This window comes from Taudactylus pleione, unplaced genomic scaffold (genome assembly GCF_031769625.1).
Source record: "Taudactylus pleione unplaced genomic scaffold, aTauple2 ptg001314l, whole genome shotgun sequence".
Classification (NCBI taxonomy): Eukaryota; Metazoa; Chordata; class Amphibia; order Anura; family Myobatrachidae; genus Taudactylus; species Taudactylus pleione.
In genome coordinates, this window is record NW_028285714.1 from 11,322,049 (window position 1) to 11,342,446 (window position 20,398).

A 20,398-nucleotide genomic window follows, 5' to 3' on the forward strand; every position below is an offset into this window, starting at 1 on the left:
GTGTGTATAAAGTGTTGCCAAAATGGATGTATAATTTTTGTAAATGTTTTAATTTACTTATAATTGTCTCAACAAGACACACCCAGGGTCGGACTGGCCCACAGGAGTACAGGGGAAATCCCTGGTGGACCCTATTGCCTGAGACCCCACCCGCTCCTTTAGCGGTGAAGCAGGGTCATAGATAAACTTGGGTGCTTGATTTGTTTGTATGGAAACTACCCTGAGATTAGCCATCCTGCCAATCAAAGTGGGTGGTGCTGACAGATCCCATTTTCCTTTTTTATAAAGGGGCCCTGTTCTTGCATTTCCTCTCTAATGGTTGGCCAGTTTCATCTGTTTTGGCTGGCCACACCCCACCCTAGTGGCTGGCCACACCCTGCCCTAGTAGCTGGCCACACCCCGCACTAGTGGCTGGCCACACCCCTTGAGCTTGGGCCCCTACCACTGCACTCCCTGGTGGGCCCTGCATGCCCCAGTCCCTCACTGGACACATCGGAGCTAACAAAAATAAACTCATGTTTTTGTCTAAAACTGAATCACAACCACCAAAATGATATATAAACCACAAGATTTTGTTCCACAGCAGGAACTTTGAGGAAGTTGATGGTTACTCACAAATGTACCTCCCAATACAATCACAACTTGTCATACATGTGTCCATGTGCATTAAAAAAAAATAGTAATAATAATAATAATAATAATAATAATAGTAATTAATTATAATAAAGTAGCTAATGGTCAACCAAACTGTTTCAACACTGTAGAGTAGATTTACTAAAGCTTTTAAAAAATGAAAAGTGGTGGTGTTGCCCTTAGCATCAGATTATATCTGTCCTCTATTGCACAGGTTCTCAAACTCAGTCCTCAGGACCCCAAACAGTTCATGTTTTCCAGGTCTCCTCACAGAATCACAAGTGACATAATTAGCTCCACATATGCATCTTTTAAAATCTGTCAGTGAGTAATGAATACACCTGCACTCCTGCTCGGAGACATGGAAAACGTGACTTGTGTGGGGTCCTGAGGACCAAGTTTGAGAACCACTGCTCTATTGCATACTGATGATAGAATCTGATTGGTTACTATGGTCAACACCTCCACTTGTCTGTTTTTGAAGATCTAGTAAATCTACCCCTATGTGGCTTCATTGGAGGAACAGACTGTCTTGGAAACTGCTGCTCCACTCTCTCCATATTTATGCTGCACTGCCAACAAATATTGCCAAATGTCTATGCTGCAAATGGTATTTCAAATACTTTGCTCCCATGTATGTATTACTCAGACTACCTGCTAAAATTGTGTTTAGATATTAATCTCCTTTGAATGATATACCAATATTTGTCTAAACATCTTAGAATTTAGGGATCTGTTTTAGAGAACCCTGAAATAGAGTCTTAATCCTGGCTATATTACAACAAGATATACAAGCATAATCTAAGGATGTTCCTGGTAATGAGGAAGCTTAAAATGTAATGGGGGAAAAAACACCTGAGCCAACAGAAATCTGTTGTCTGGGATCGGCCATTACTCACTGTGGCACCGGCTTCCCCTTACTAGGCACGCAGTCAGATGCAGGTGTCAATCTGAGTATTATTCCTGGGGCCCTGTTGACTTCCACACAATCCTCCATATCGGAGTTCCCGCGAAGGTGGTCATGGGCACAGCCATATTGTCTGTCTCACCTGACCAGACCCACCACCAATGGTAGCATGGTCACCTCTCAGCTGACTCTCTCCTCCAATGGACAGCTACCTAAGGGTATAAAGCAGCACTCCAGGAAACAGGAAATCTCCTGAGCAACTTCTCGTATCTAGTAGCTGCTAGCTTCGGATTGCTGTTCCAGGCTCCATGCTGTTGTATCCTCAGTATGCTTCACCAGTCTCTGTGATATTTTACTTCATTCACTACTGCTGTTCTCCAATGATATTCAGCATCGGTCACAATCGATATTCAAGATCAGTAAATACCAGTGATATTCAACATCAGTCATTACCAATATTCTTCAGTGATATTCAACATCAGTAACTATCATTGACATTCAGCATCGGTCACTGATGCTCAACATCAGCCACTTCACTGAAATTCAACATCAGTCACTACCAGTGGTATTCAACATTGGTTACTACCGATACTCTCCAGTGATATTCTACATCAGTCTCTACCAATATACTTCAGTATTACTAACATCAGTGATTACCGATATTCACCACTGATAATCTCCAGCCATGCAGTTGTCTTTTCTTGTCTCTCTGTCAGTTGCTAATTGCTAGGTCCTTCATCAGGGGGCCACAACCTGCTCATTGGGTGCAGCTAAATCCATATTCCAATTGGATGGGTCACCGGTGAAAACCACCAATGAGTTAGACTCCGCGCCTCTGGTCAGGTCTCATCAACACCCGGAATTAGCTGATGAGAAAGTCGTATGGACTTCCTCCTCATTACTGCTGCCTCCCCACCTAGTCACACTGACTCCCAGTCCTCTGACTGGAAACATCACGGGCCAGGTAGTGACATCGGCGTGGCTCTGAGTGGGCTTTTGTACAGTTGAGAGGGAGCACCAGTGTTAATAGTATACAGTATGTGGAAATAAAAGTAATCTCTACTGTACCATGTAACATTTAACCTTGCAACCTGGCTGGACCACTATGCAAAATTTTGAATTTAACATGTATTAAAATATAAATATCATAATCCTATAGATTGTAAACCTGCAAGCAGGGTTCTCTTATATTTCTGTCTATTAATACCCAGTTTTATTTTATTATTGTGTTAATTCCCAAATATTTTTTTTTAATATTTAATGGAAAAGATTGTGTTGCAGTAGGTAGAGAAATGAGGGGGGTGGGGGGGAATGACATGAGGGGGGTAGGTTTGAGGGGTAAGTATATGTGCTAGTCTGGAGGTAGGGAGGAGTGTGAGGATGATCTAACTGAGAGGATATGTGTATGAACCTTACATAAAGAGTGTACAAATGCTGAGTGACAAAATGTGTTTATTTATTAAGACAGCAGGAGACCGGTATACTCCCACTCTATATGGAGGACTCCTATGAGATTGTGGGGTGTAGGGTTATTCTTTAACAGCAGCCTTTGTATAACTAGCTATATTCCTTCTTTGTGCCACCTGGGTGGTGGACACCCAAGTTGTATGCCCAGATACTCTGTCTTTGTAGGAATTCAGGACCTCATTCAGAGCCGGACGCTATTTGCGCTCGCTCGTTCAGAAAAAAAGGGGTGGCTATTCAAATGAACCGTTCGCTCTTTGCGGTCTGTTCACACCTCTAGGTCTGAACGAGCGAACAAAACATGCGGTCGTTTTTTGGAAAAATACGCCCCCTGGCCGCTCGCATTCTACGTCATGTCCGCTATTTATTAAATTAATCGAGTACATCGACCAGCATATGAACTGCTCGCTATTCTTGTGGTTGGTTTTTCCTACCGCAATCTTGCGAGCAGTTCTGACTATAAAATAACCCAGTGACGTGGTCAATGACGCTGCTGTATTAATTATGCACACCCTTAAAACGCCCGTTTTGACCTTTAAGCACGCCTGCGTTCGGATCTCCACTTCCCGTTTTCAAGCACCTTCCCCTGTTACCACCCACATACGCCTCCTCCTGTCACTCAAAATAGCAGGCATTCGCTATTTAGCGAACAAACGATTTTCGGCCGCACTGACTGGTTCGCGCATGCGTATTACGATCTGTACGCATGCGCAGTTGGGCAAACATCGCTCGGAAAGAACGAGCGGCCGCTTACGAGCGGCTCTGAATCAGGCCCTCAGTCTCTTAATAACTGCCAATTAGTAGAAACAATTCATCTTGTAATGTTCCCACTGACCGTAAGTGTAGTATTAGTGACTCTACTTCACTACTGAGGTAGTTGGGCTTGTTGTTTAACACAGAACTTCAAACTTTCCTCAAACAATTCCAGAGTACAGGCATACTAAACAAAAAAGAATTTGTATTCCTGAACCCATCACATCCGGTAATTCCTGTATTTTATTATGACCCTAAAATATATTAAGACAAAGATCACTTACCAGACAGGCCCAATATCTTGGGCATAAACTTGCTTACCTCAGACCTTCTCTATACATTGACCATTTCTTACAACAGTATGTCACAACTCAAAAATCACATCTTAGGCACTCAATCCACATATTACAGATGCTAGAAGACATCACATAGACTGTAAACATGTGGTAAGTTTCAAGTGACATGACATCATTTTATATGATCCTAGACCATAAACAAGGCATTGAAAGCACAAAACATTTTCTAAACTAAGACACATCATTACATCTAGAACAAACAGACTTCATCACAAATGCAATCCCATTCATCCTGAAACACAACTCTGGTTCAACAACAACTTTTCCTAGAATGTATAGGGACAGCTATGAGGACCAGGTTCACCCGGAGTTATGCCAAACTATTTATGAGTAAGTAGGAGGAGGATACGATTTGAAAGGGGCATAGATTCGGGCAGGACCTCTCCTATGGTGCTGATTCATCAACGACATCATATTCATATGGCAAGGACACAAACAAACATTACATGACCAGACACATGGACAACAATGACAGGCACCTCTCTTTCAAGACAGCTTACAGTAAAAGCAGAGTAGAATTTTAAAATTTGGACATACACATATTTCAAAATAAAATAGAAACAAAAACCTTCCCCCTATTGTCATTCACCCCCCCCCCTCCCAACCCACTTCTCTCCACCTACTGCAGCACTGTATCTTTTTGGGATCTCCTGTTGCTGCTTGCTGACTGGACAGCATGCAGATCCATACTTAATCTCAGAATTTAGTTAATGAGGTGCCATGCGCTGATTGGTTAGTAATAATGTTGAAAGCAGTTTACTGAGCAGGTCTGTTAATTATGGTATGTCACCATCATTCTGAGGTACATTCATGAACATTCTTGCTAATAAAAGTATTGCCCTTTTAAATATCAGGCATTGCACTGTGGGTGGCACTGCATCTACGATTCTGGTGCTAGCCAGATACAGGGACACCTACAGAGCACTGCGCTTTGTGTGGCAGCACCAGTCACCCATAGCTAGTTATTGCCCTGGCCGCTGTTCACGATCATTATCACTGAGCTGTCCAAGGTGGTGGTAATGCCTTCCATGAGTATTCCCGGTATGCACGTGACACAGGAAATTCCAGGAATAGATCAAGGAATGTTGAATGTTTGTACAACTTCGGAAATGGAATGTCCCATCCATCGGGCACCCATAGTAATGCCCCTTTCAAACTCTGATAATTTACATCACCTTGCCATGAGCAGCCTAGCTAGTGTTCAAACTGACTCATGACATATCAGAGTACAAATGATGCAAGTCTGGGCATTTCCAAGACATCACAGTACAGTGGCACCACCTACCATTACCTTTACATACTGCTATTCCATGACTTTTGGCACTTGACAAATGTTTTTCTAGCTTGTTTGTTACTGTATGTTCTACAGTGTTTTGTACTTAAGTTTTTTGCACTATTTTCTTTGTAAGATACTGTGGACCTCTTGTGGTGCCATATAAGTAACGGTTAATAATAATAGAAATAATAGGAGAAAGTATACGGAATCTAGAATGATAAAATATATTTTCAGATTGCTATTTAGAGAATATTTGCCCATTTATATCAGTCTCAAGGGAGTGTACAATCTATATTATCTAACTCATGTACACATACAATACACACACATACACATACACACACAAACAGTGCCCTTAGGAAAATGATGCAAATTTGGGGAGAACATACAAACTGGACACAGTTAGAGCCCTGTTGTGAATCAAACCCTAGACCTCAGTGCTGTGAAGCAGTAATGCTAACCACTACAATTGTGTGATAATATGAGGTTGTGGTTGCAGGAGAGTGGGAAGTTAAAGAAATAGCAATGGAACAATATTTAAAATACATAACTAATGTTTTGTTCCTTAACTTAAGTGCAACAGTCTGAGCGCTACTAGTGTTGCTAGTTATTACATGCTCTGGTAAAAATATTGAATGCTATTCAATGAGAAGTCTTAGGGCAAAGATGCAAAGGCATTTTCTACTATTATATTATTATTTTATATGTATCTAGAGTCTTTTCAAATAATTCATATTAATCCAGCTAAATGCCTCTGTAATATGTTGCTCTTTATGTACTGTATTTTTAACATAAATGCACCTACCTATGTGCTATAAGCCTAAGTGATTATGAATAAGATTAGTATTCATAACATCTGTTTACACAAATAACTACTATTTACTGTAGATATTAACTGTTGTCTCATATTACTTGTATTAGATTTACTGCTTCCACGTGCGTCCAAGTGTGACAAGTAAACACTGCATACAACAGTGAATGGAACATTGTAATACAAGCTTGCCATTGCATCAGAATGTTTCAGAGAAAGTCCAATAATATTACTGTGTGTGTTCCCAAATGACCACACTCATGAAGTGTCAAAACATATTACACTAAATAATTTCTCTGCAGCCCAAACAGGGATGTTACTGGTTACATTTTTGAGAAATGCAATAAATATTATATTATTGAAATGCAATATTAACAGCATATTTAGTCATAAAATGTTGCAGATAGCATATACAGTATTTTGATTTAGTGCAGATCACTATTAGGGTAGCTTGCTAGTATTGTCCCTTATTAAACACATTTCTGTCACAGTAATAATGCAAAATCCATTTGTTTGAAATGCTATTGATCTCCGAGATCTCAATATAAGATATGTGTGTGTATATATATATATATATATATATATATATCGTATATATATCTTATATATATATATATATATATACACGTGTGTGTTATATATTTTTTTTGCAGACAAGATCTGTGACCAGATAAGTGATGCTGTTCTTGATGCCCATCTACAACAGGATCCTGATGCAAAGGTTGCTTGTGGTAAGTAGTACTGGGAATATGGTAGCTGGACAATGCAATGAAAGGGCACATGTAAACGTAACTTATATTGACTGGTTTCAAAAACTTTTCAGGATGCCATATTTCCTGTATAGAAAGGGAAAACGAGCGCTTGTTAAAACTAAATCGGGGAAAAGAAAAAAGTTATCAAACAAACAAACGAACAAACATAAAACAATGAAACCATATGTTTAAGCTCTTTTAGGAAAAAATTGATGGCAGGTCCAAGCAAGCATGCAGTGGCAGTTTAGATCCAATGCGACCTAGCTGTCCCTACCTTTGTCTGTAGCTTCTAGTGCTGGCAGCGTGTTGTATTGCCTGCACTGCACAGGAAGCCACACAAAGTGTAAGTGGGGTAGTGGTGGTTGTGAGCAGCGGCACAGAATGACGTCAGCGGGTCGGGGAGATCGTCAAGTTGTAGTCCGGTGATGCTCCACTGTTCTTCCTCCATGCTAACACTGGGGTCCAACGCGTTTCTTAACTGCCTAGGTACTTTTTCAAGGATGGTTTCCTTCTCGCTGGATACTTCCTTTTATAGGGAAAACTTTATTAAGCAATAATGAAAAAAACGGAAGTGGTCATCATAAAAATGGCTGAAAAGAGCGGTAAGCTCATGGGTCAATGTTAATACATATGGTTTCAAAGACAATAAAATAAATATATATATATTTTTTAAAAATAAATAAAAAATAAAATATAAACAAATAGGACAACATTGAAGACAAACATAAAACATATAATTTCCTGTATAGTTATATGATATGCAGCTAATCTGCACACTCAGCACATATTATATAGAGAGGTTGTCTCATTTGGACCTTGATATTGGAATATTCACTCATAACTCAGGTCAGGTGGGAAGTCTGCCATTTAAACTGGGTACGCACTATTCAGTATATTGGGCAATCATTTTACTTTCCACCAATCTACATGACCATCGTATAGTGTGTACACCCAATCTGTCATTTACACACGTCATTCATCGCATCATCCCATCTCATGTGCTGCACGTCAGATAGGACAATGCGATGTATGATGTGGTGCACAGTGTGTAGTGTGTACGCATAACCACATGACCACACAATATATTGGTAAAATCAATATTTTCAGAGTGTGTACAGGAAACACCATTAATTGGATGCAATCCCCCGCCACTATATATTGTGCCGTCATTCACAAGATTGCATAGTGTGTTCTGGGATTAGTGCAATTAGAACGATTGTCACATCATTTATTACATCGTTCAATTGGGTACCTAGCTTTACACAGGCTGCCAATCTGTCTATCTTGGCGTGCAAGTATAAATATTATCTGAACAATCTCAAACATATCACTCAAGGGCATTACTCTCATTTTAAGATATCACACAAATGGAAATGTGAGGCTAATTTGAATATAGTACAGTATGTGTCCAGTATGAGACACAAGAATTGTTTTAGACCCATGCACAAAATAATAACTAGCCAATGAGATTGAAAAAGACCAAAATTGCTCTACACATTTGCCCATGCAGGATCAAATTTGCTCTGAAAGAGAATACATTTACAGCAGCTTAACTCTGTATTCTAATGATGCACACTGACCCATACTTAGCCATGTTTAAAACTATGGGGGCGATGTATCAAAACTTGTAGAGAAAGTGGAGAGAGATAAAGTACCAACCAATCAGCTTCTGTCATTTTACAGAAACAGCCTCTAACATTACAGAAGCTGATTGTTTGCTGCATTATCTCTCTCCAAGCTTTGATACATCTCCCCATATGTTTTACTAGACAGCTACAATGCATTTGATAAATATTTAAAAAAGAAAATCTAGAACAGTTACAATATTGTGGCTCCTATCACTACTACTGTATATCAAGATTGCCATTGGGTTCAAATGTAGTTTGTGAAAAAACCTTTGTCTGACATCTTATATTGGTTGGTTATAGTTGTCATCCTACCTGGAAATACTGACGTATGTTACTTTAACCGTAATGCTTCCCACATTATAGCTCTGTGCTGCTAAAATTCTGTAAGGAAGAGCAGGTTCCTGCTATATCTTACAACGGTAGGTACGTATGGTATCTTCGTTCGCTATTACTGTACAGTGCCACAAATTGCGGCATTGTACAGCTGCAGGTGGAGCCAAGTCATCAAATACGAGTAAAGGCCCCAATACATCAGCAATTGATTGCAGCAATCGTGCAATTTGCAATCGATTGTGTATAAAAATCTTTCCCTTTTTCAATCGATTGCAGATTGCAGAGATGCCACAATCGATTGCAAATTGCATGATTGTTGCAATCAATTGCTGATGTATGGGGGCCTTTAGGTTTATGCAACTCTGCACCTTCTGTTAAATGGCATACAGGAGCACTGCAATATATTTATGTACCCTTTACATTAATGAGAGCTTCAACTTAAATGTTAAAGTCTAAGGCAATTTTCCCTGGGGCTTCTTCGTTTCATTTAAAAATTGTTATCTTGCCAGATGGTCGTGTGACCAATAAGTGGGCTTTATCAGTTATTAATATTATTAGTATTTACCTAACACCAGGATACTCCACAGAACTTTACAGTTGGCTTAAAGTTTAAATGGGAGTGCTCCTATTAAACACCATTCCTGATTAGCCATGTAAGTGCTGCTTAATTCCTTTCTAATGTATCCAATGAAAATGGATGTGAGCATCTGCAGTGTTCTGTAGTGGCTACATAACAAACAGCAGAGCCACAATAAAATATAGACACACTGGGGGCTGAATAGAAAGCCTGCCACACTCTCAACTTGTGGGCAGCACCCTCATATGGCTAACCATGTAGACTGGCAACCAGCTGCAAATACACCCTATGGGATAAAGTTACTAAAATGAGAGATTTTAGAAGTGGAGATGTTGCCCATAGCAATCAATCAGATTCTAGCTATTTAAATGTAATCTGATTGGTTGCTATGGGCAACATCTCCACTTCTAAAAACTCTCACTTTAGTAAATTTACCCCTGTGACTCCACTACATTACACCCCACCATGACCATCCTTATAATCTGCCAATAGCATTATCCTGAATATTGTATTTAAATTAGTTAGCTTTGTTGTGTCAAAAAACACATTAGACATGAGAACTTTTTTTTAAAGCCATCTATTTGCCTTTCAGAAACGGTGTGTAAAACTGGGATGGTATTACTTTGTGGGGAAATCACATCCCGGGGAGTAGTCGATTACCAGAAAGTGGTTCGTGACACCATTAAGTACATTGGATATGATGATTCTGAAAAAGGTTGGTTAAATAATTTTTTTTTTCTGCAACCACCACATTCCTAATAATTACAATTATGTGTTACTAGAGATTATTATTTTTATTATTATTACAGTAATAGTAATAATAATATGAGATTGTATGCACATCTAGGCTGACAATAATCAGGCTAAATAGTTGTGACAAAATGATGGTACAAAACTTTTCTATTTCAGCAAACGTGAATATTGATCATTTATACAAAAATGTTGCCTACTCTTGCATGTGTTATATTTGCTGTGTACTTCTCCTTACAATGTATTAATGTATTTTTGCCAGGTTTTGACTACAAAACCTGCAATGTGCTTGTGGCTCTGGAACAGCAATCTCCTGATATTGCACAAGGTGTTCATTTAGATCGTAAAGAGGAGGACATTGGAGCTGGAGATCAGGTACCATGGTCAATATTGCTATATGTAACATTCTTCTACCACTTATATGTAGTGATCATGGATTGTTTATTCTGTTAGGCATAAATAATAGAAAAAAATATAACATGTTGAAACAAGGGCAGCTTTTCCTCAAAGCTGCACGTTCAGATGACATTTCAAATATTACAACAAGCTTGTACTATTATATTGCCTTCAATTCTACTACAGTACCTCAGTACTTTGTAGGCAGCTACTCCCAGCGTTAATTCTAAAAAACATTTTTTATTTAAATATTGTTGTTACCAAACAGCTAGGCGCTAGTGCTACTGGGTAGCTGACAAGTTGCAAGGATAAGTGTTCTAGTTTTTTAGTTATATGTATAAAATAGACCTAAAACTGTTCATCAGATAGATTTACTCTTTAGCAATATCATAATACATGATTTGCAGGGGTTATAGGTTTGTGGGGCCAGGCATACAGTATTCAGTCATCTGCATATGCCCAGCTCTCACATCCTTCTTACATACATATTGGGTTTGTACAGTTATAGTCATATGATATACCCAAGTTACTTTTGTGAAATAGTTTGTGTTGGTTTATTTTTTCCCATAAAACCATAAAGAGTCACAAAGTTGACGATAAAACTGATACAAACTAGTTAAAATTACTCCAAATCAGTTGGGAGATTTCAATGAGGATACAAATGAGTGAACATCTCATTAAGATGACTGTCATTACATTGTTGCCACTATTTTATAATATACTTCTAGCTGTTAAGCCAATGCATCAAAGCGTCACGTAATGGGTGGTCTTTGTGGACTTTGGAATAATCCTCATCATATCTTGTTTATGATATATGTATATATAATATACTCCTTTACATTTAGCTATGTCTAAAAATGTTTACCTTAAATCAGTGCTAATGTGCAATCTCTCAGGTGGCAGCTTGCTTTAGGGGGCAAAGACAAGACTGTCACCACATGGCCCCCAACATATATCTCTCCATCTCCCCATCACTTTGATCACCAGCTGCTAGAATGAGTGCCAGAACAGTATGGACAGTATAGGGAAAGGTTGGAACTGGTTGGAACTGATTGAAATCTCAGGTTACTTCTTGGGATCCTACTGTACCTCAACTATCCTCTGAGGCATAACAAGGATAAACATCCCTGGTTATAAATATATAACAATAAACACACAATAATCATTACAGTTTGTCTAATATGCAGAATAAGGATTTGTTATGTTGCATATGTTGCTGTATTAATTAAAGGATTTAACGTAAGCATAAGAATCCTATTATGCTATGAATGTAATAAAACAATAATGATCAGGTACAGTTTCAGTATACAGGGCAACTTACTTTGGTGTCCACTGATATTCAGGACCGTTGTCAAACCTGTCTTTATGTTTAACTCTAAGTAAATGGATGCACACCTAACTCAGCATGTGTTTTACATACTGAATTTATATGTAATTCCCAATAGGTTAAAGAAAATTCCAGTTTATGGAATTTCATTGCAAAATGGAAATAATAATAATAATAATAATAATAATAATAATATCTCCTAGTCACTACTCCTATTTGCATTGGGTCTACTACAACAGAAAACTAATTTTGGAGTCTCTAGAAGAGAAAAAAGTTAGATTATTTTCCCCGTTGCTCTTTGCCCTATAATTACCTGAAACCATGAGAACATTTATATGTTTGATAACCCATAGTCAGTACAGCGTAGCCTATGGGTTACAGAGCATGAAAGGCATTTTTGGTGATTTAGAATTTTTCCCTACAAATGCACTTAAAATCAAACTATCAAATCCAATATGCTACCAAATGAAACTCGTCTGAAAAAGACATTATAACATTTTGTAGTTAGACTCAATAGGACTTAATAATAATGAAAAAGGGATTTCCAGCAAAACCAACACTATACAAAATGCAAAAAGTGTTCCTGTCATTGAGGTGCAAACTACTAGTCATAAAGAGGTGGTCATTTATAGACATATTAGGCATTGAGTTAACATTGTAAATTAAATCTTACCTAATTTTTTTGGTTGGCTACCGACATCCTCTGGCAGAGTATATAAAAAGTTACCTCAATCTGACTTGTTTTGGTTGGAAGGTGGGAGCAGTACTCGCATCTGATTAAATAAAGTGGATTTATTTAAGATAGAATAAATGGTGTTTTACAACATATATACTCTTATTATTTTCAGTTATTTTGAATTTTGTTTCTATCATTTCTGCTATAGGGTTTGATGTTTGGATATGCAACAGATGAGACAAATGAGTACATGCCATTGACTATTGTCCTTGCCCACAAGCTTAATGCAAAACTTGCAGAATTAAGACGCAATGGGGCGCTACCATGGCTTAGACCAGATTCCAAAACACAGGTACCAGGAAGCAGTAAATGTTGTAACTTTTTTCCAGTGATTTTCTCTCCTTATGCCTTTAATCAAGGTCAGTGATAGTGATATTTCACTGATAAAGAGCACAGATGCACCTCAACAAGATTTTTGTGTGTTTTGTGGCAGGAGGTATTTCTGTGAAGGTGTGAAAATCTGATGAGGAGGTGATGAGTGATAAATTAATCTGATGATACCTCCCAACATTTAAAAATAAAAATTAGGGACAAATTAGGACAGACCTAGATGCATTCAGACCACTCCCCATTCATCCACACCATGCAAATGTACAGCAAAGCTATAGATTCCTGGACTATTAAGTATTCACTAGTTTCTCCTACTAAAACAATAGATTGGTCTAGTATAGGTTTGGATATGAATTATATTCAAACCTGTTAAAGCAGCTGACAAATGGGGAGAGATACTTCTCATTGACAAGACTGACTACATAACAGAATCAAAGTAGATCCAGGGAGAGACCAATACATATCAAGTTTTCATACACTGAGTGTCTTTACGCCATTGATGCGAGACATCGGGTGCGACTGAGACATTGCGAGACAAGTAGTTTACCATATTTTTTTTCAATTATGCAGTGAAAGCCACTCACAGTGTATCAGAGATGCAACTTTAATAGTACACGAATTGGTATGACGTACGTACAAAGTCGCAGATGAAACACAAGAGAACTTGGCCATGGCTGCTCGCATCAGAGCCCTTTTACACAGATTCAGACTCAGTCATAGACAGATTTTCAAATGTTGCAAGCTCCATTGGTTGTGTTTGCTAGCGAAAAAGATGCTTAGCACGGGACCTGGTGCGCTGAGAGGGGCTACTTAGGTGTCCCCACCTAGTTTCAATATGCTATATGGCTTGAGATGCCGCACAACCGGTGTAGCATAGTGACTTTTTCTTTCAATTTAGAGTCTTATTCACATCGCAGTCTTATTCACCCCACTCAAAGTGTACTAGAGCAGTGGTTCTCAAAGATCGCTTAGTAGGTGCACAGGTGTAGTCATTACTCATTGATACCTTTTAAAAGATCTACTGGTGGAGCTAATTATTTAACTTGTGATTCTGTAAAGAGACCTGGAAAACATGCACTGTTTGGGGTCCTGAGGACTTATGGTGCGTACACACGGTACGATCAGTCAGCAATAACGATATCGCTGACTGATCTCCCTGCACCTTCCCGGTGTGCTGGACGATCGATGTCGATCACCTCAATGGGCCAGCGTCCCATGATCAACGATCGTGGATCTCTAAGTAACCTGGTCGATATCCACCAGGTTGGCTTGCATGCACGGCTGATGGACAATATCGTTATCGTCCATACGCACCAAGGCATCGCTGGTCGTTTGAGGTTGGAAGGCACCAAAAAATGAACTATCTAAACGATAACGATATGAACAAAACCTTATCGTTCATATCGTGCATTTTTATCGTACCGTGTGTACGCACCATACGTTTAAGAAACTAGAGACACTGAGCTGCAACTTCAACTGCACAGGAATTAGTATTAAATATGTGCAGAGATGCAGATGAAGATGATGGAACTTGGCATGAGAAAAAGCCGTGCCTGCTGCATTGTAGTACTGTGTATACAGATTTAGACTCATTCACACACATCTGTACAAATGTCACACATCAAATTGATCAATGCAATGTAGCAAAGTAGTTGTGTTGCTTCCAGTGCTTTTATCTGTGTGACTAAGTTGCACATTTTGAGAGAGAAAGACATTCAGCACAGTCAAGTCGCCTGGGACCTGGGGTGCCATGAGGGGCTGTTTGGGGCAACTGAATTCACAGTGAGTGAGGACAAATCTGGATTTGGTGCGACTTGAGCCATAGTGTAAAAGGACTCATCTGTACACTAGAGTTTCAGAGGGAATTCATCACTCTCTTAAAACAGAGCCAAAATACTGGTATAGTCATGAAAAAGAAATATGAATTCCTCTTTGCCATACATACAATTATACCAGTATTTTACTGTTTACTCAAAATTCATAAAGATTCACTTAAAACACCACGATGATAATAATATCAACAACTGATTCACTAACCTTTCAAATACATAACTTCATCTCTTTAGTAATACAGAAATCATACATACAACAGTGTGCACATATATACATAGCAGACACTCAAACTAGACAGGCCACCTACAGTATGGTTGGTAACTAGCAAACATGACATCACAATAATTGACCATAAACAAGGAATCAGAATTAAGGCACACTTCTTAAACCTAGACACTAACATCAACCCAATACAAACAGTAGATAACAACAGTAATAGAGCCAATCTATGACATGCAACACGCAATACCTACAGTATAAAGACAGGAATGGCCATGGGTTAATAGATTTGTCCCAAATGATGTTATCTCAACAGTAAATGGGAAAAGGTCTTAATCTGGGTAAATCATGATTTTGGGGAGTATCTGGTTCTGTGGTGGAAATGGCAAGGGGCAGAAGATTAATTAAAACAATTCATCCCAAATAACAACAATATCTGTAAAAACAACCTAATATTCAAAAACGCACACAGCAATAAATGCCAAGATTTAGATAAATACACATTCAATAACAATAAAAAGAAACCTAAACTTACAATAAATCTGTCAATGTAGCTACATTTCACAACCAAAACTAGGAACATACTTGCAGTTAGTTTAAAAGACACTTAAAAAATTATGATTACATATCTCAAGAAACTAGTTGGAAGGAGCAGTTTTTGGAAAAACAATATTCAGAACTAGTGGGGAAAACATTTAAAGAAAGGGGCAAATTGGACCTAGAGACTTTTCTGATGTATAAAGACAACACGGAACAGGTCTTCTTCGTTGCACAACACAACAAGGTTGGAGCACACAATAAAAAGAATCTGAATAACCACTGGAATATATTACTACAAGATGATCAACTCAGCACAATTTCCCTGTTCTTCATAGCGGAAAGTACAGACAGTTAAACTGCGCTGGGTCATTAACAGTCTGAGATCACTGTCTGTCACATATCCACTACAACAGTAGAGGACCCCCTAGACTTAAATCATATGTCTGGTTAACCTGACCACCCCTAACAAATCTCCTTGAGTACAAGTGCATCATGACATAACCTATGACGATAGCATATTTTTATTATCTGAAAAAATTCACATTTCTGTTCCCTATCTGCGACAATTATCTCATCACACTAGAGTCTAATGGTAAAAACATATTTACCAAATAACATACAACTCAAATCTTGAGTACACATCCTTAAAAGCTATCACAACTTTTAAACTTCACAGCGCTATTCCTTACTCTTTGACAATTAACATTGAACATTGTTCTTTATTTAGTGGAGACCACCTGGCCTCATTATCAGTAATGACAATAGTAATTATCGCTTGCACACTCTAAACTGAGTATATTAAGACAGCATATATACATTGTATTGCTGTAATTCTACACTTTAGATATGAATTTAGACACCCATCCAATCACAGTAGAAGGATTATTATAAGTGGAAGGGCTAATTGACCCAGTCCGGTCATACACAAGCATCTGGAATCAGGTACATTTAAAAGCCCAGTTGTTTCACATCATCCTTTAAGGTTACATTCTTAATTTGCTAACATATAAGTGCACACACATACATATTAGGGCTCATTTTGTCAGAATTCAATTAAAATAACAATATGTTTTTGGAATGTGGATGGAAACCAGCCTACCCAGAGAAAACTAATGCAAACACAGGCATTTATTCATGACCTCAGTAATGCTGCCCACTGTGCTACCATGCTACCATCTCCAGAAATCTCCATTAGAGAGGAAGGAGAATAGAAAAAGACATTGGCCCTCATTCAGACCCGCTCGCAAGCGCTATGTGCTCGCAAGCAGGTCGATGGTGAGGGCCCGTGCAGTGCACGTGCGCAAGCCCTGGAGTGAGTGACAAATTCACTCGCTCCGGGGCTCGCTACAAATGGGGCGACTGTCGATGTTGATCGACAGCTCGCCCCATTTTGTAGGCGGGGTGGGGGGGAGGCGGACAAACTGAGGCGTTCCTGAAGGAACGCCTGCCGTTTGTAGGCGGACCCACTGACATCACCAGTGATGTCAGTAGGGAGCTTCCTGCTCTGTTAGAGCAGGAAGCTACCTGTGGCTTGCGGTAGACGAGACCCTACCACAAGGGTCTTGTCGCAAGCCCCGATGGTCGCGATGGTCTCGACCATCGCGACCATCACCTGGTCACTCGCTAAAGCTGTAACCCACAGCTTAGCAAGCGCCCAGGAGGCCGGATTTCAAAACAAAAGCAGCCGCACTCATTCATAGCGAGTGCTCGCTTTTTGCGAGCGGCTCTGAATGAGGGCCTTTGCCTGATCAGGTTTCCTTCAGAGTCCTGCACCAATCACATGGAAGAAGTGAATAACTGCCCTACAGTAGCATCAAGTGATAAAACTGATTTGCCATCAGCATCCTACAAAGATAAGCAGTGTGGGCATGCCATCATCTTCACACCTTTGCTAGGGAAGAAAAATACCATCTCTAATAATCAGAACAATTCAAAAAAACGAGATTGAATAATCCAAACTCATGAAAGCCACAGCATTCTGCCAACCAAAATATCTACCAGTAAGGCAATTCCTAACACAGTATTGGTGCATGCTGCATAATCTCAAAACAAGATAACTTCAAAGAATATGGGGCCTATCTATGTTACAGTGCATTTTAGACTCAATGATTATAGTTTCTTATTACTGAATATCACGGCAATAATAATTATGGATCAGTGGTATTTTTCAATATTTACATGCAGGGACACAGGCTCCCTGAGGAGTCTAAAAAGTAAAGTGATTGCTTACGTGATCACTTTACTTTTTGGTTGGGACTTGGATGAGCAATCAGTATTTACCTGAGGAGGATACTAAGCTTCCTTTTCCATAGAAAATACGTAAACTGTAGACCATATACTAATAGTATAATGGGTTAACACCACTTAAGAAAGGTTGTTAGCTAAGGGGACCAAGCACCAAAAAATTAAGTTTTTCTGAGCTTGGTATATTGGGCTTTACACCTACCCCATAGACAGCAATGGAGATTGCTTTTGATATTGTTAACAGCAGATGCTCAACAATGCAGCAATCTGAAAACCTCCTGAAAACAGCCAGCCATTTTCAAAGGACTGGTTGTATTTTTGGTCTTAATAAATAGGCCTCTAAGGCTTTACGAACACAAAATACATGTTTTGACTATAAAGCATACTGCCATCTGGTGGACCAACAATTAATTTTATGACTACCATATTGAGTACCTTTAATACTGTATCTAAGCACAGTTGATTAACATCTTTCTTGACCTTCCATAGCACGAAATGTATTGCATTGTATTGTAGCAGTATTGCGTTGTTCATTGTACCAATGAACGACTGACATGCACGTGCAATTGGGCATACACACTAGGGATGAGCGGGTTCGGATTTCTGAAATCTGAACCCCCCCGAGCCCCCCGATCCGAGTCGTATCCAAGTCAGGCTCGACTTTTCCCGCCTGACTCGGATCTGAAATCGAGGCAAAACGTCATCATCCCGCCTTCCGGATCTCGCGGGTTTTGGATTCTATAAAAGGTCCCTACGTCGGCGCCATTTCTCACTCCGGCTGTGGACAGTGAAGAGGGAGGGTGGGAGCTAGGGCTGGCTGGGCTGTGTTGTGCTGCTGTTGTTCATAGGGGCTGTGACCACTCAGTCCATAGGGGCTGACAGGGCTGTGTTGTGCTGCTGTTATACATAGGGGCTGGCTGGGCTGTGTTGTGCTGCTGTAATAGGGGCTGGCTGGGCTGTGTTGTGCAGTCAGTTGTCCAAAGAGGCTGTGTCCACTACAAAGTCTATAGGGGCTGGCTGGACTGTGTTGTGCAGTGTCCCATAAAGGCTGTAGTCCTAGAGGGGTGCTATTGTGTTGTCCAGGGGGTGATCTGTGCATCAGGGGTGCTCCCCCAAAGTGCACTCCAAAAAAAAATTATATTTTTTCTCTTTGTGAATTGTGTGCACAGTAGCCGCACGTGTATCAATAAAGTAGTGCCAAGTGTGCGACTGTGTCATAAGTAAAGGGCCGGCTGGCTTGACCGTTAAAGGGTGCTGTAACACCCAAAGTGCACTCCAAACAAAATAAAAAATGATTTTCTGTGTTTGTGAATTGTGTGCACTGTGGCTGCACGTGCATCAACAAAGGAGCAGCGCCAAGCGTGCGCCTGTGTCATAAGTAAAGGGCCAGCTGGCTTGTCCGTTAAAGGGTGCTGTAACCCCCAAAGTGCAATCCAAACAAAATACTTATTTTTTTCTTGTGTTTGTGAATTGTGTGCGCAGTAGCCGCACGTTCATCAACAAAATAGCACCAAGCGTGCACCTGTATCATAAGTAAAGGGCTGGCTGGCTCATGTGTTAAAGGGTGGTGTAACCCCCAAAGTGCACTCCAAACAAAATAAAAAATAATTTTCTGTGTTGTGAATTGTGTGCACTGTGGCTGCACGTGCATCAACAAAGGAGCAGCACCAAGCGTGTGCCTGTGTCCCATAAGTAAAGGGTCGGCTGGCTCATCTCTTAAATGGTGGTGTAACCTCCAAAGTGCATTCCAACAAAAATAAAAAATAATTTTCTGTGTTTGTGAATTGTGTGCACTGTACGTGCATCCTCAAAGCAGCAGCGCCAAGCGTGCATCTGTCCATTAAAGGGTGGTGTATCCCCCAAAGTGCGCTCCAACAAAATAAAATAATCTTTTTTTCTACGTTTGTGTGTGAAATGTATGCACAGTAGCTGCACATGCATCCTCAAAGCAGCAGCGCCAAGCGTGCGTCTGTCTGTTAAAGGGTGGTCTAACCCCCAAAGTGTGCTCCAACAAAATAAAATAATCTTCTTTTTTTCTGTAATCAAATGAATAATGGTAGTGTTGCGCAAATATAAGCTGCTCAATCAAATTGTTGTGTCATAAATTATGTTAAAAAAGAGCGCTTGAAAATGTAGTGTACATATGAATATAAATATAAATATAATTATAAACCATGATTCAAATAAAAATATAAAAATATAAATTAACCTCCTATACACACTCGCTGTTTATAGCTCTTTTTGAATGAGTGGTATGGAGTAGAATGTCTATAGGTGGTCCGGTGAATGCGGGAGCATAGGTCTTATACAGCATACTGCCCCTACTCTTACCCTAAGGTTGCCGTCCCTCCGGTATTCCTTTAACAGTGCGGCGCACGATGTCTCCTCCGTCCCTTTCAGCCTTGGCGCACTGTGCCTCCTTGCACGGTGGTCAGCAGCGTCTTGCTTCTGATGGGGTAGAGAAATTAATCGGGCAGCCTGCAAACTCTGTCTCCGTCTCCAACGCGTTTCATACTATACTTACTTTGTCAAG

General features: G+C 39.7%; 1 protein-coding gene across 1 annotated transcript in view; it reads left to right on the forward strand.

Moving 5' to 3' along the window:
- MAT1A (methionine adenosyltransferase 1A) overlaps positions 1-20,398 on the forward strand; it is a 57,209-nt gene that overhangs the window by 26,921 nt on the left and 9,890 nt on the right. Inside the window, exons 2-5 of the mRNA XM_088463057.1 lie at positions 6,854-6,931; positions 10,083-10,205; positions 10,503-10,615; positions 12,848-12,991. Coding sequence (XP_088319183.1) covers positions 6,854-6,931; positions 10,083-10,205; positions 10,503-10,615; positions 12,848-12,991 — 458 coding nt within the window. The remainder of the gene's footprint in view (positions 1-6,853; positions 6,932-10,082; positions 10,206-10,502; positions 10,616-12,847; positions 12,992-20,398) is intronic.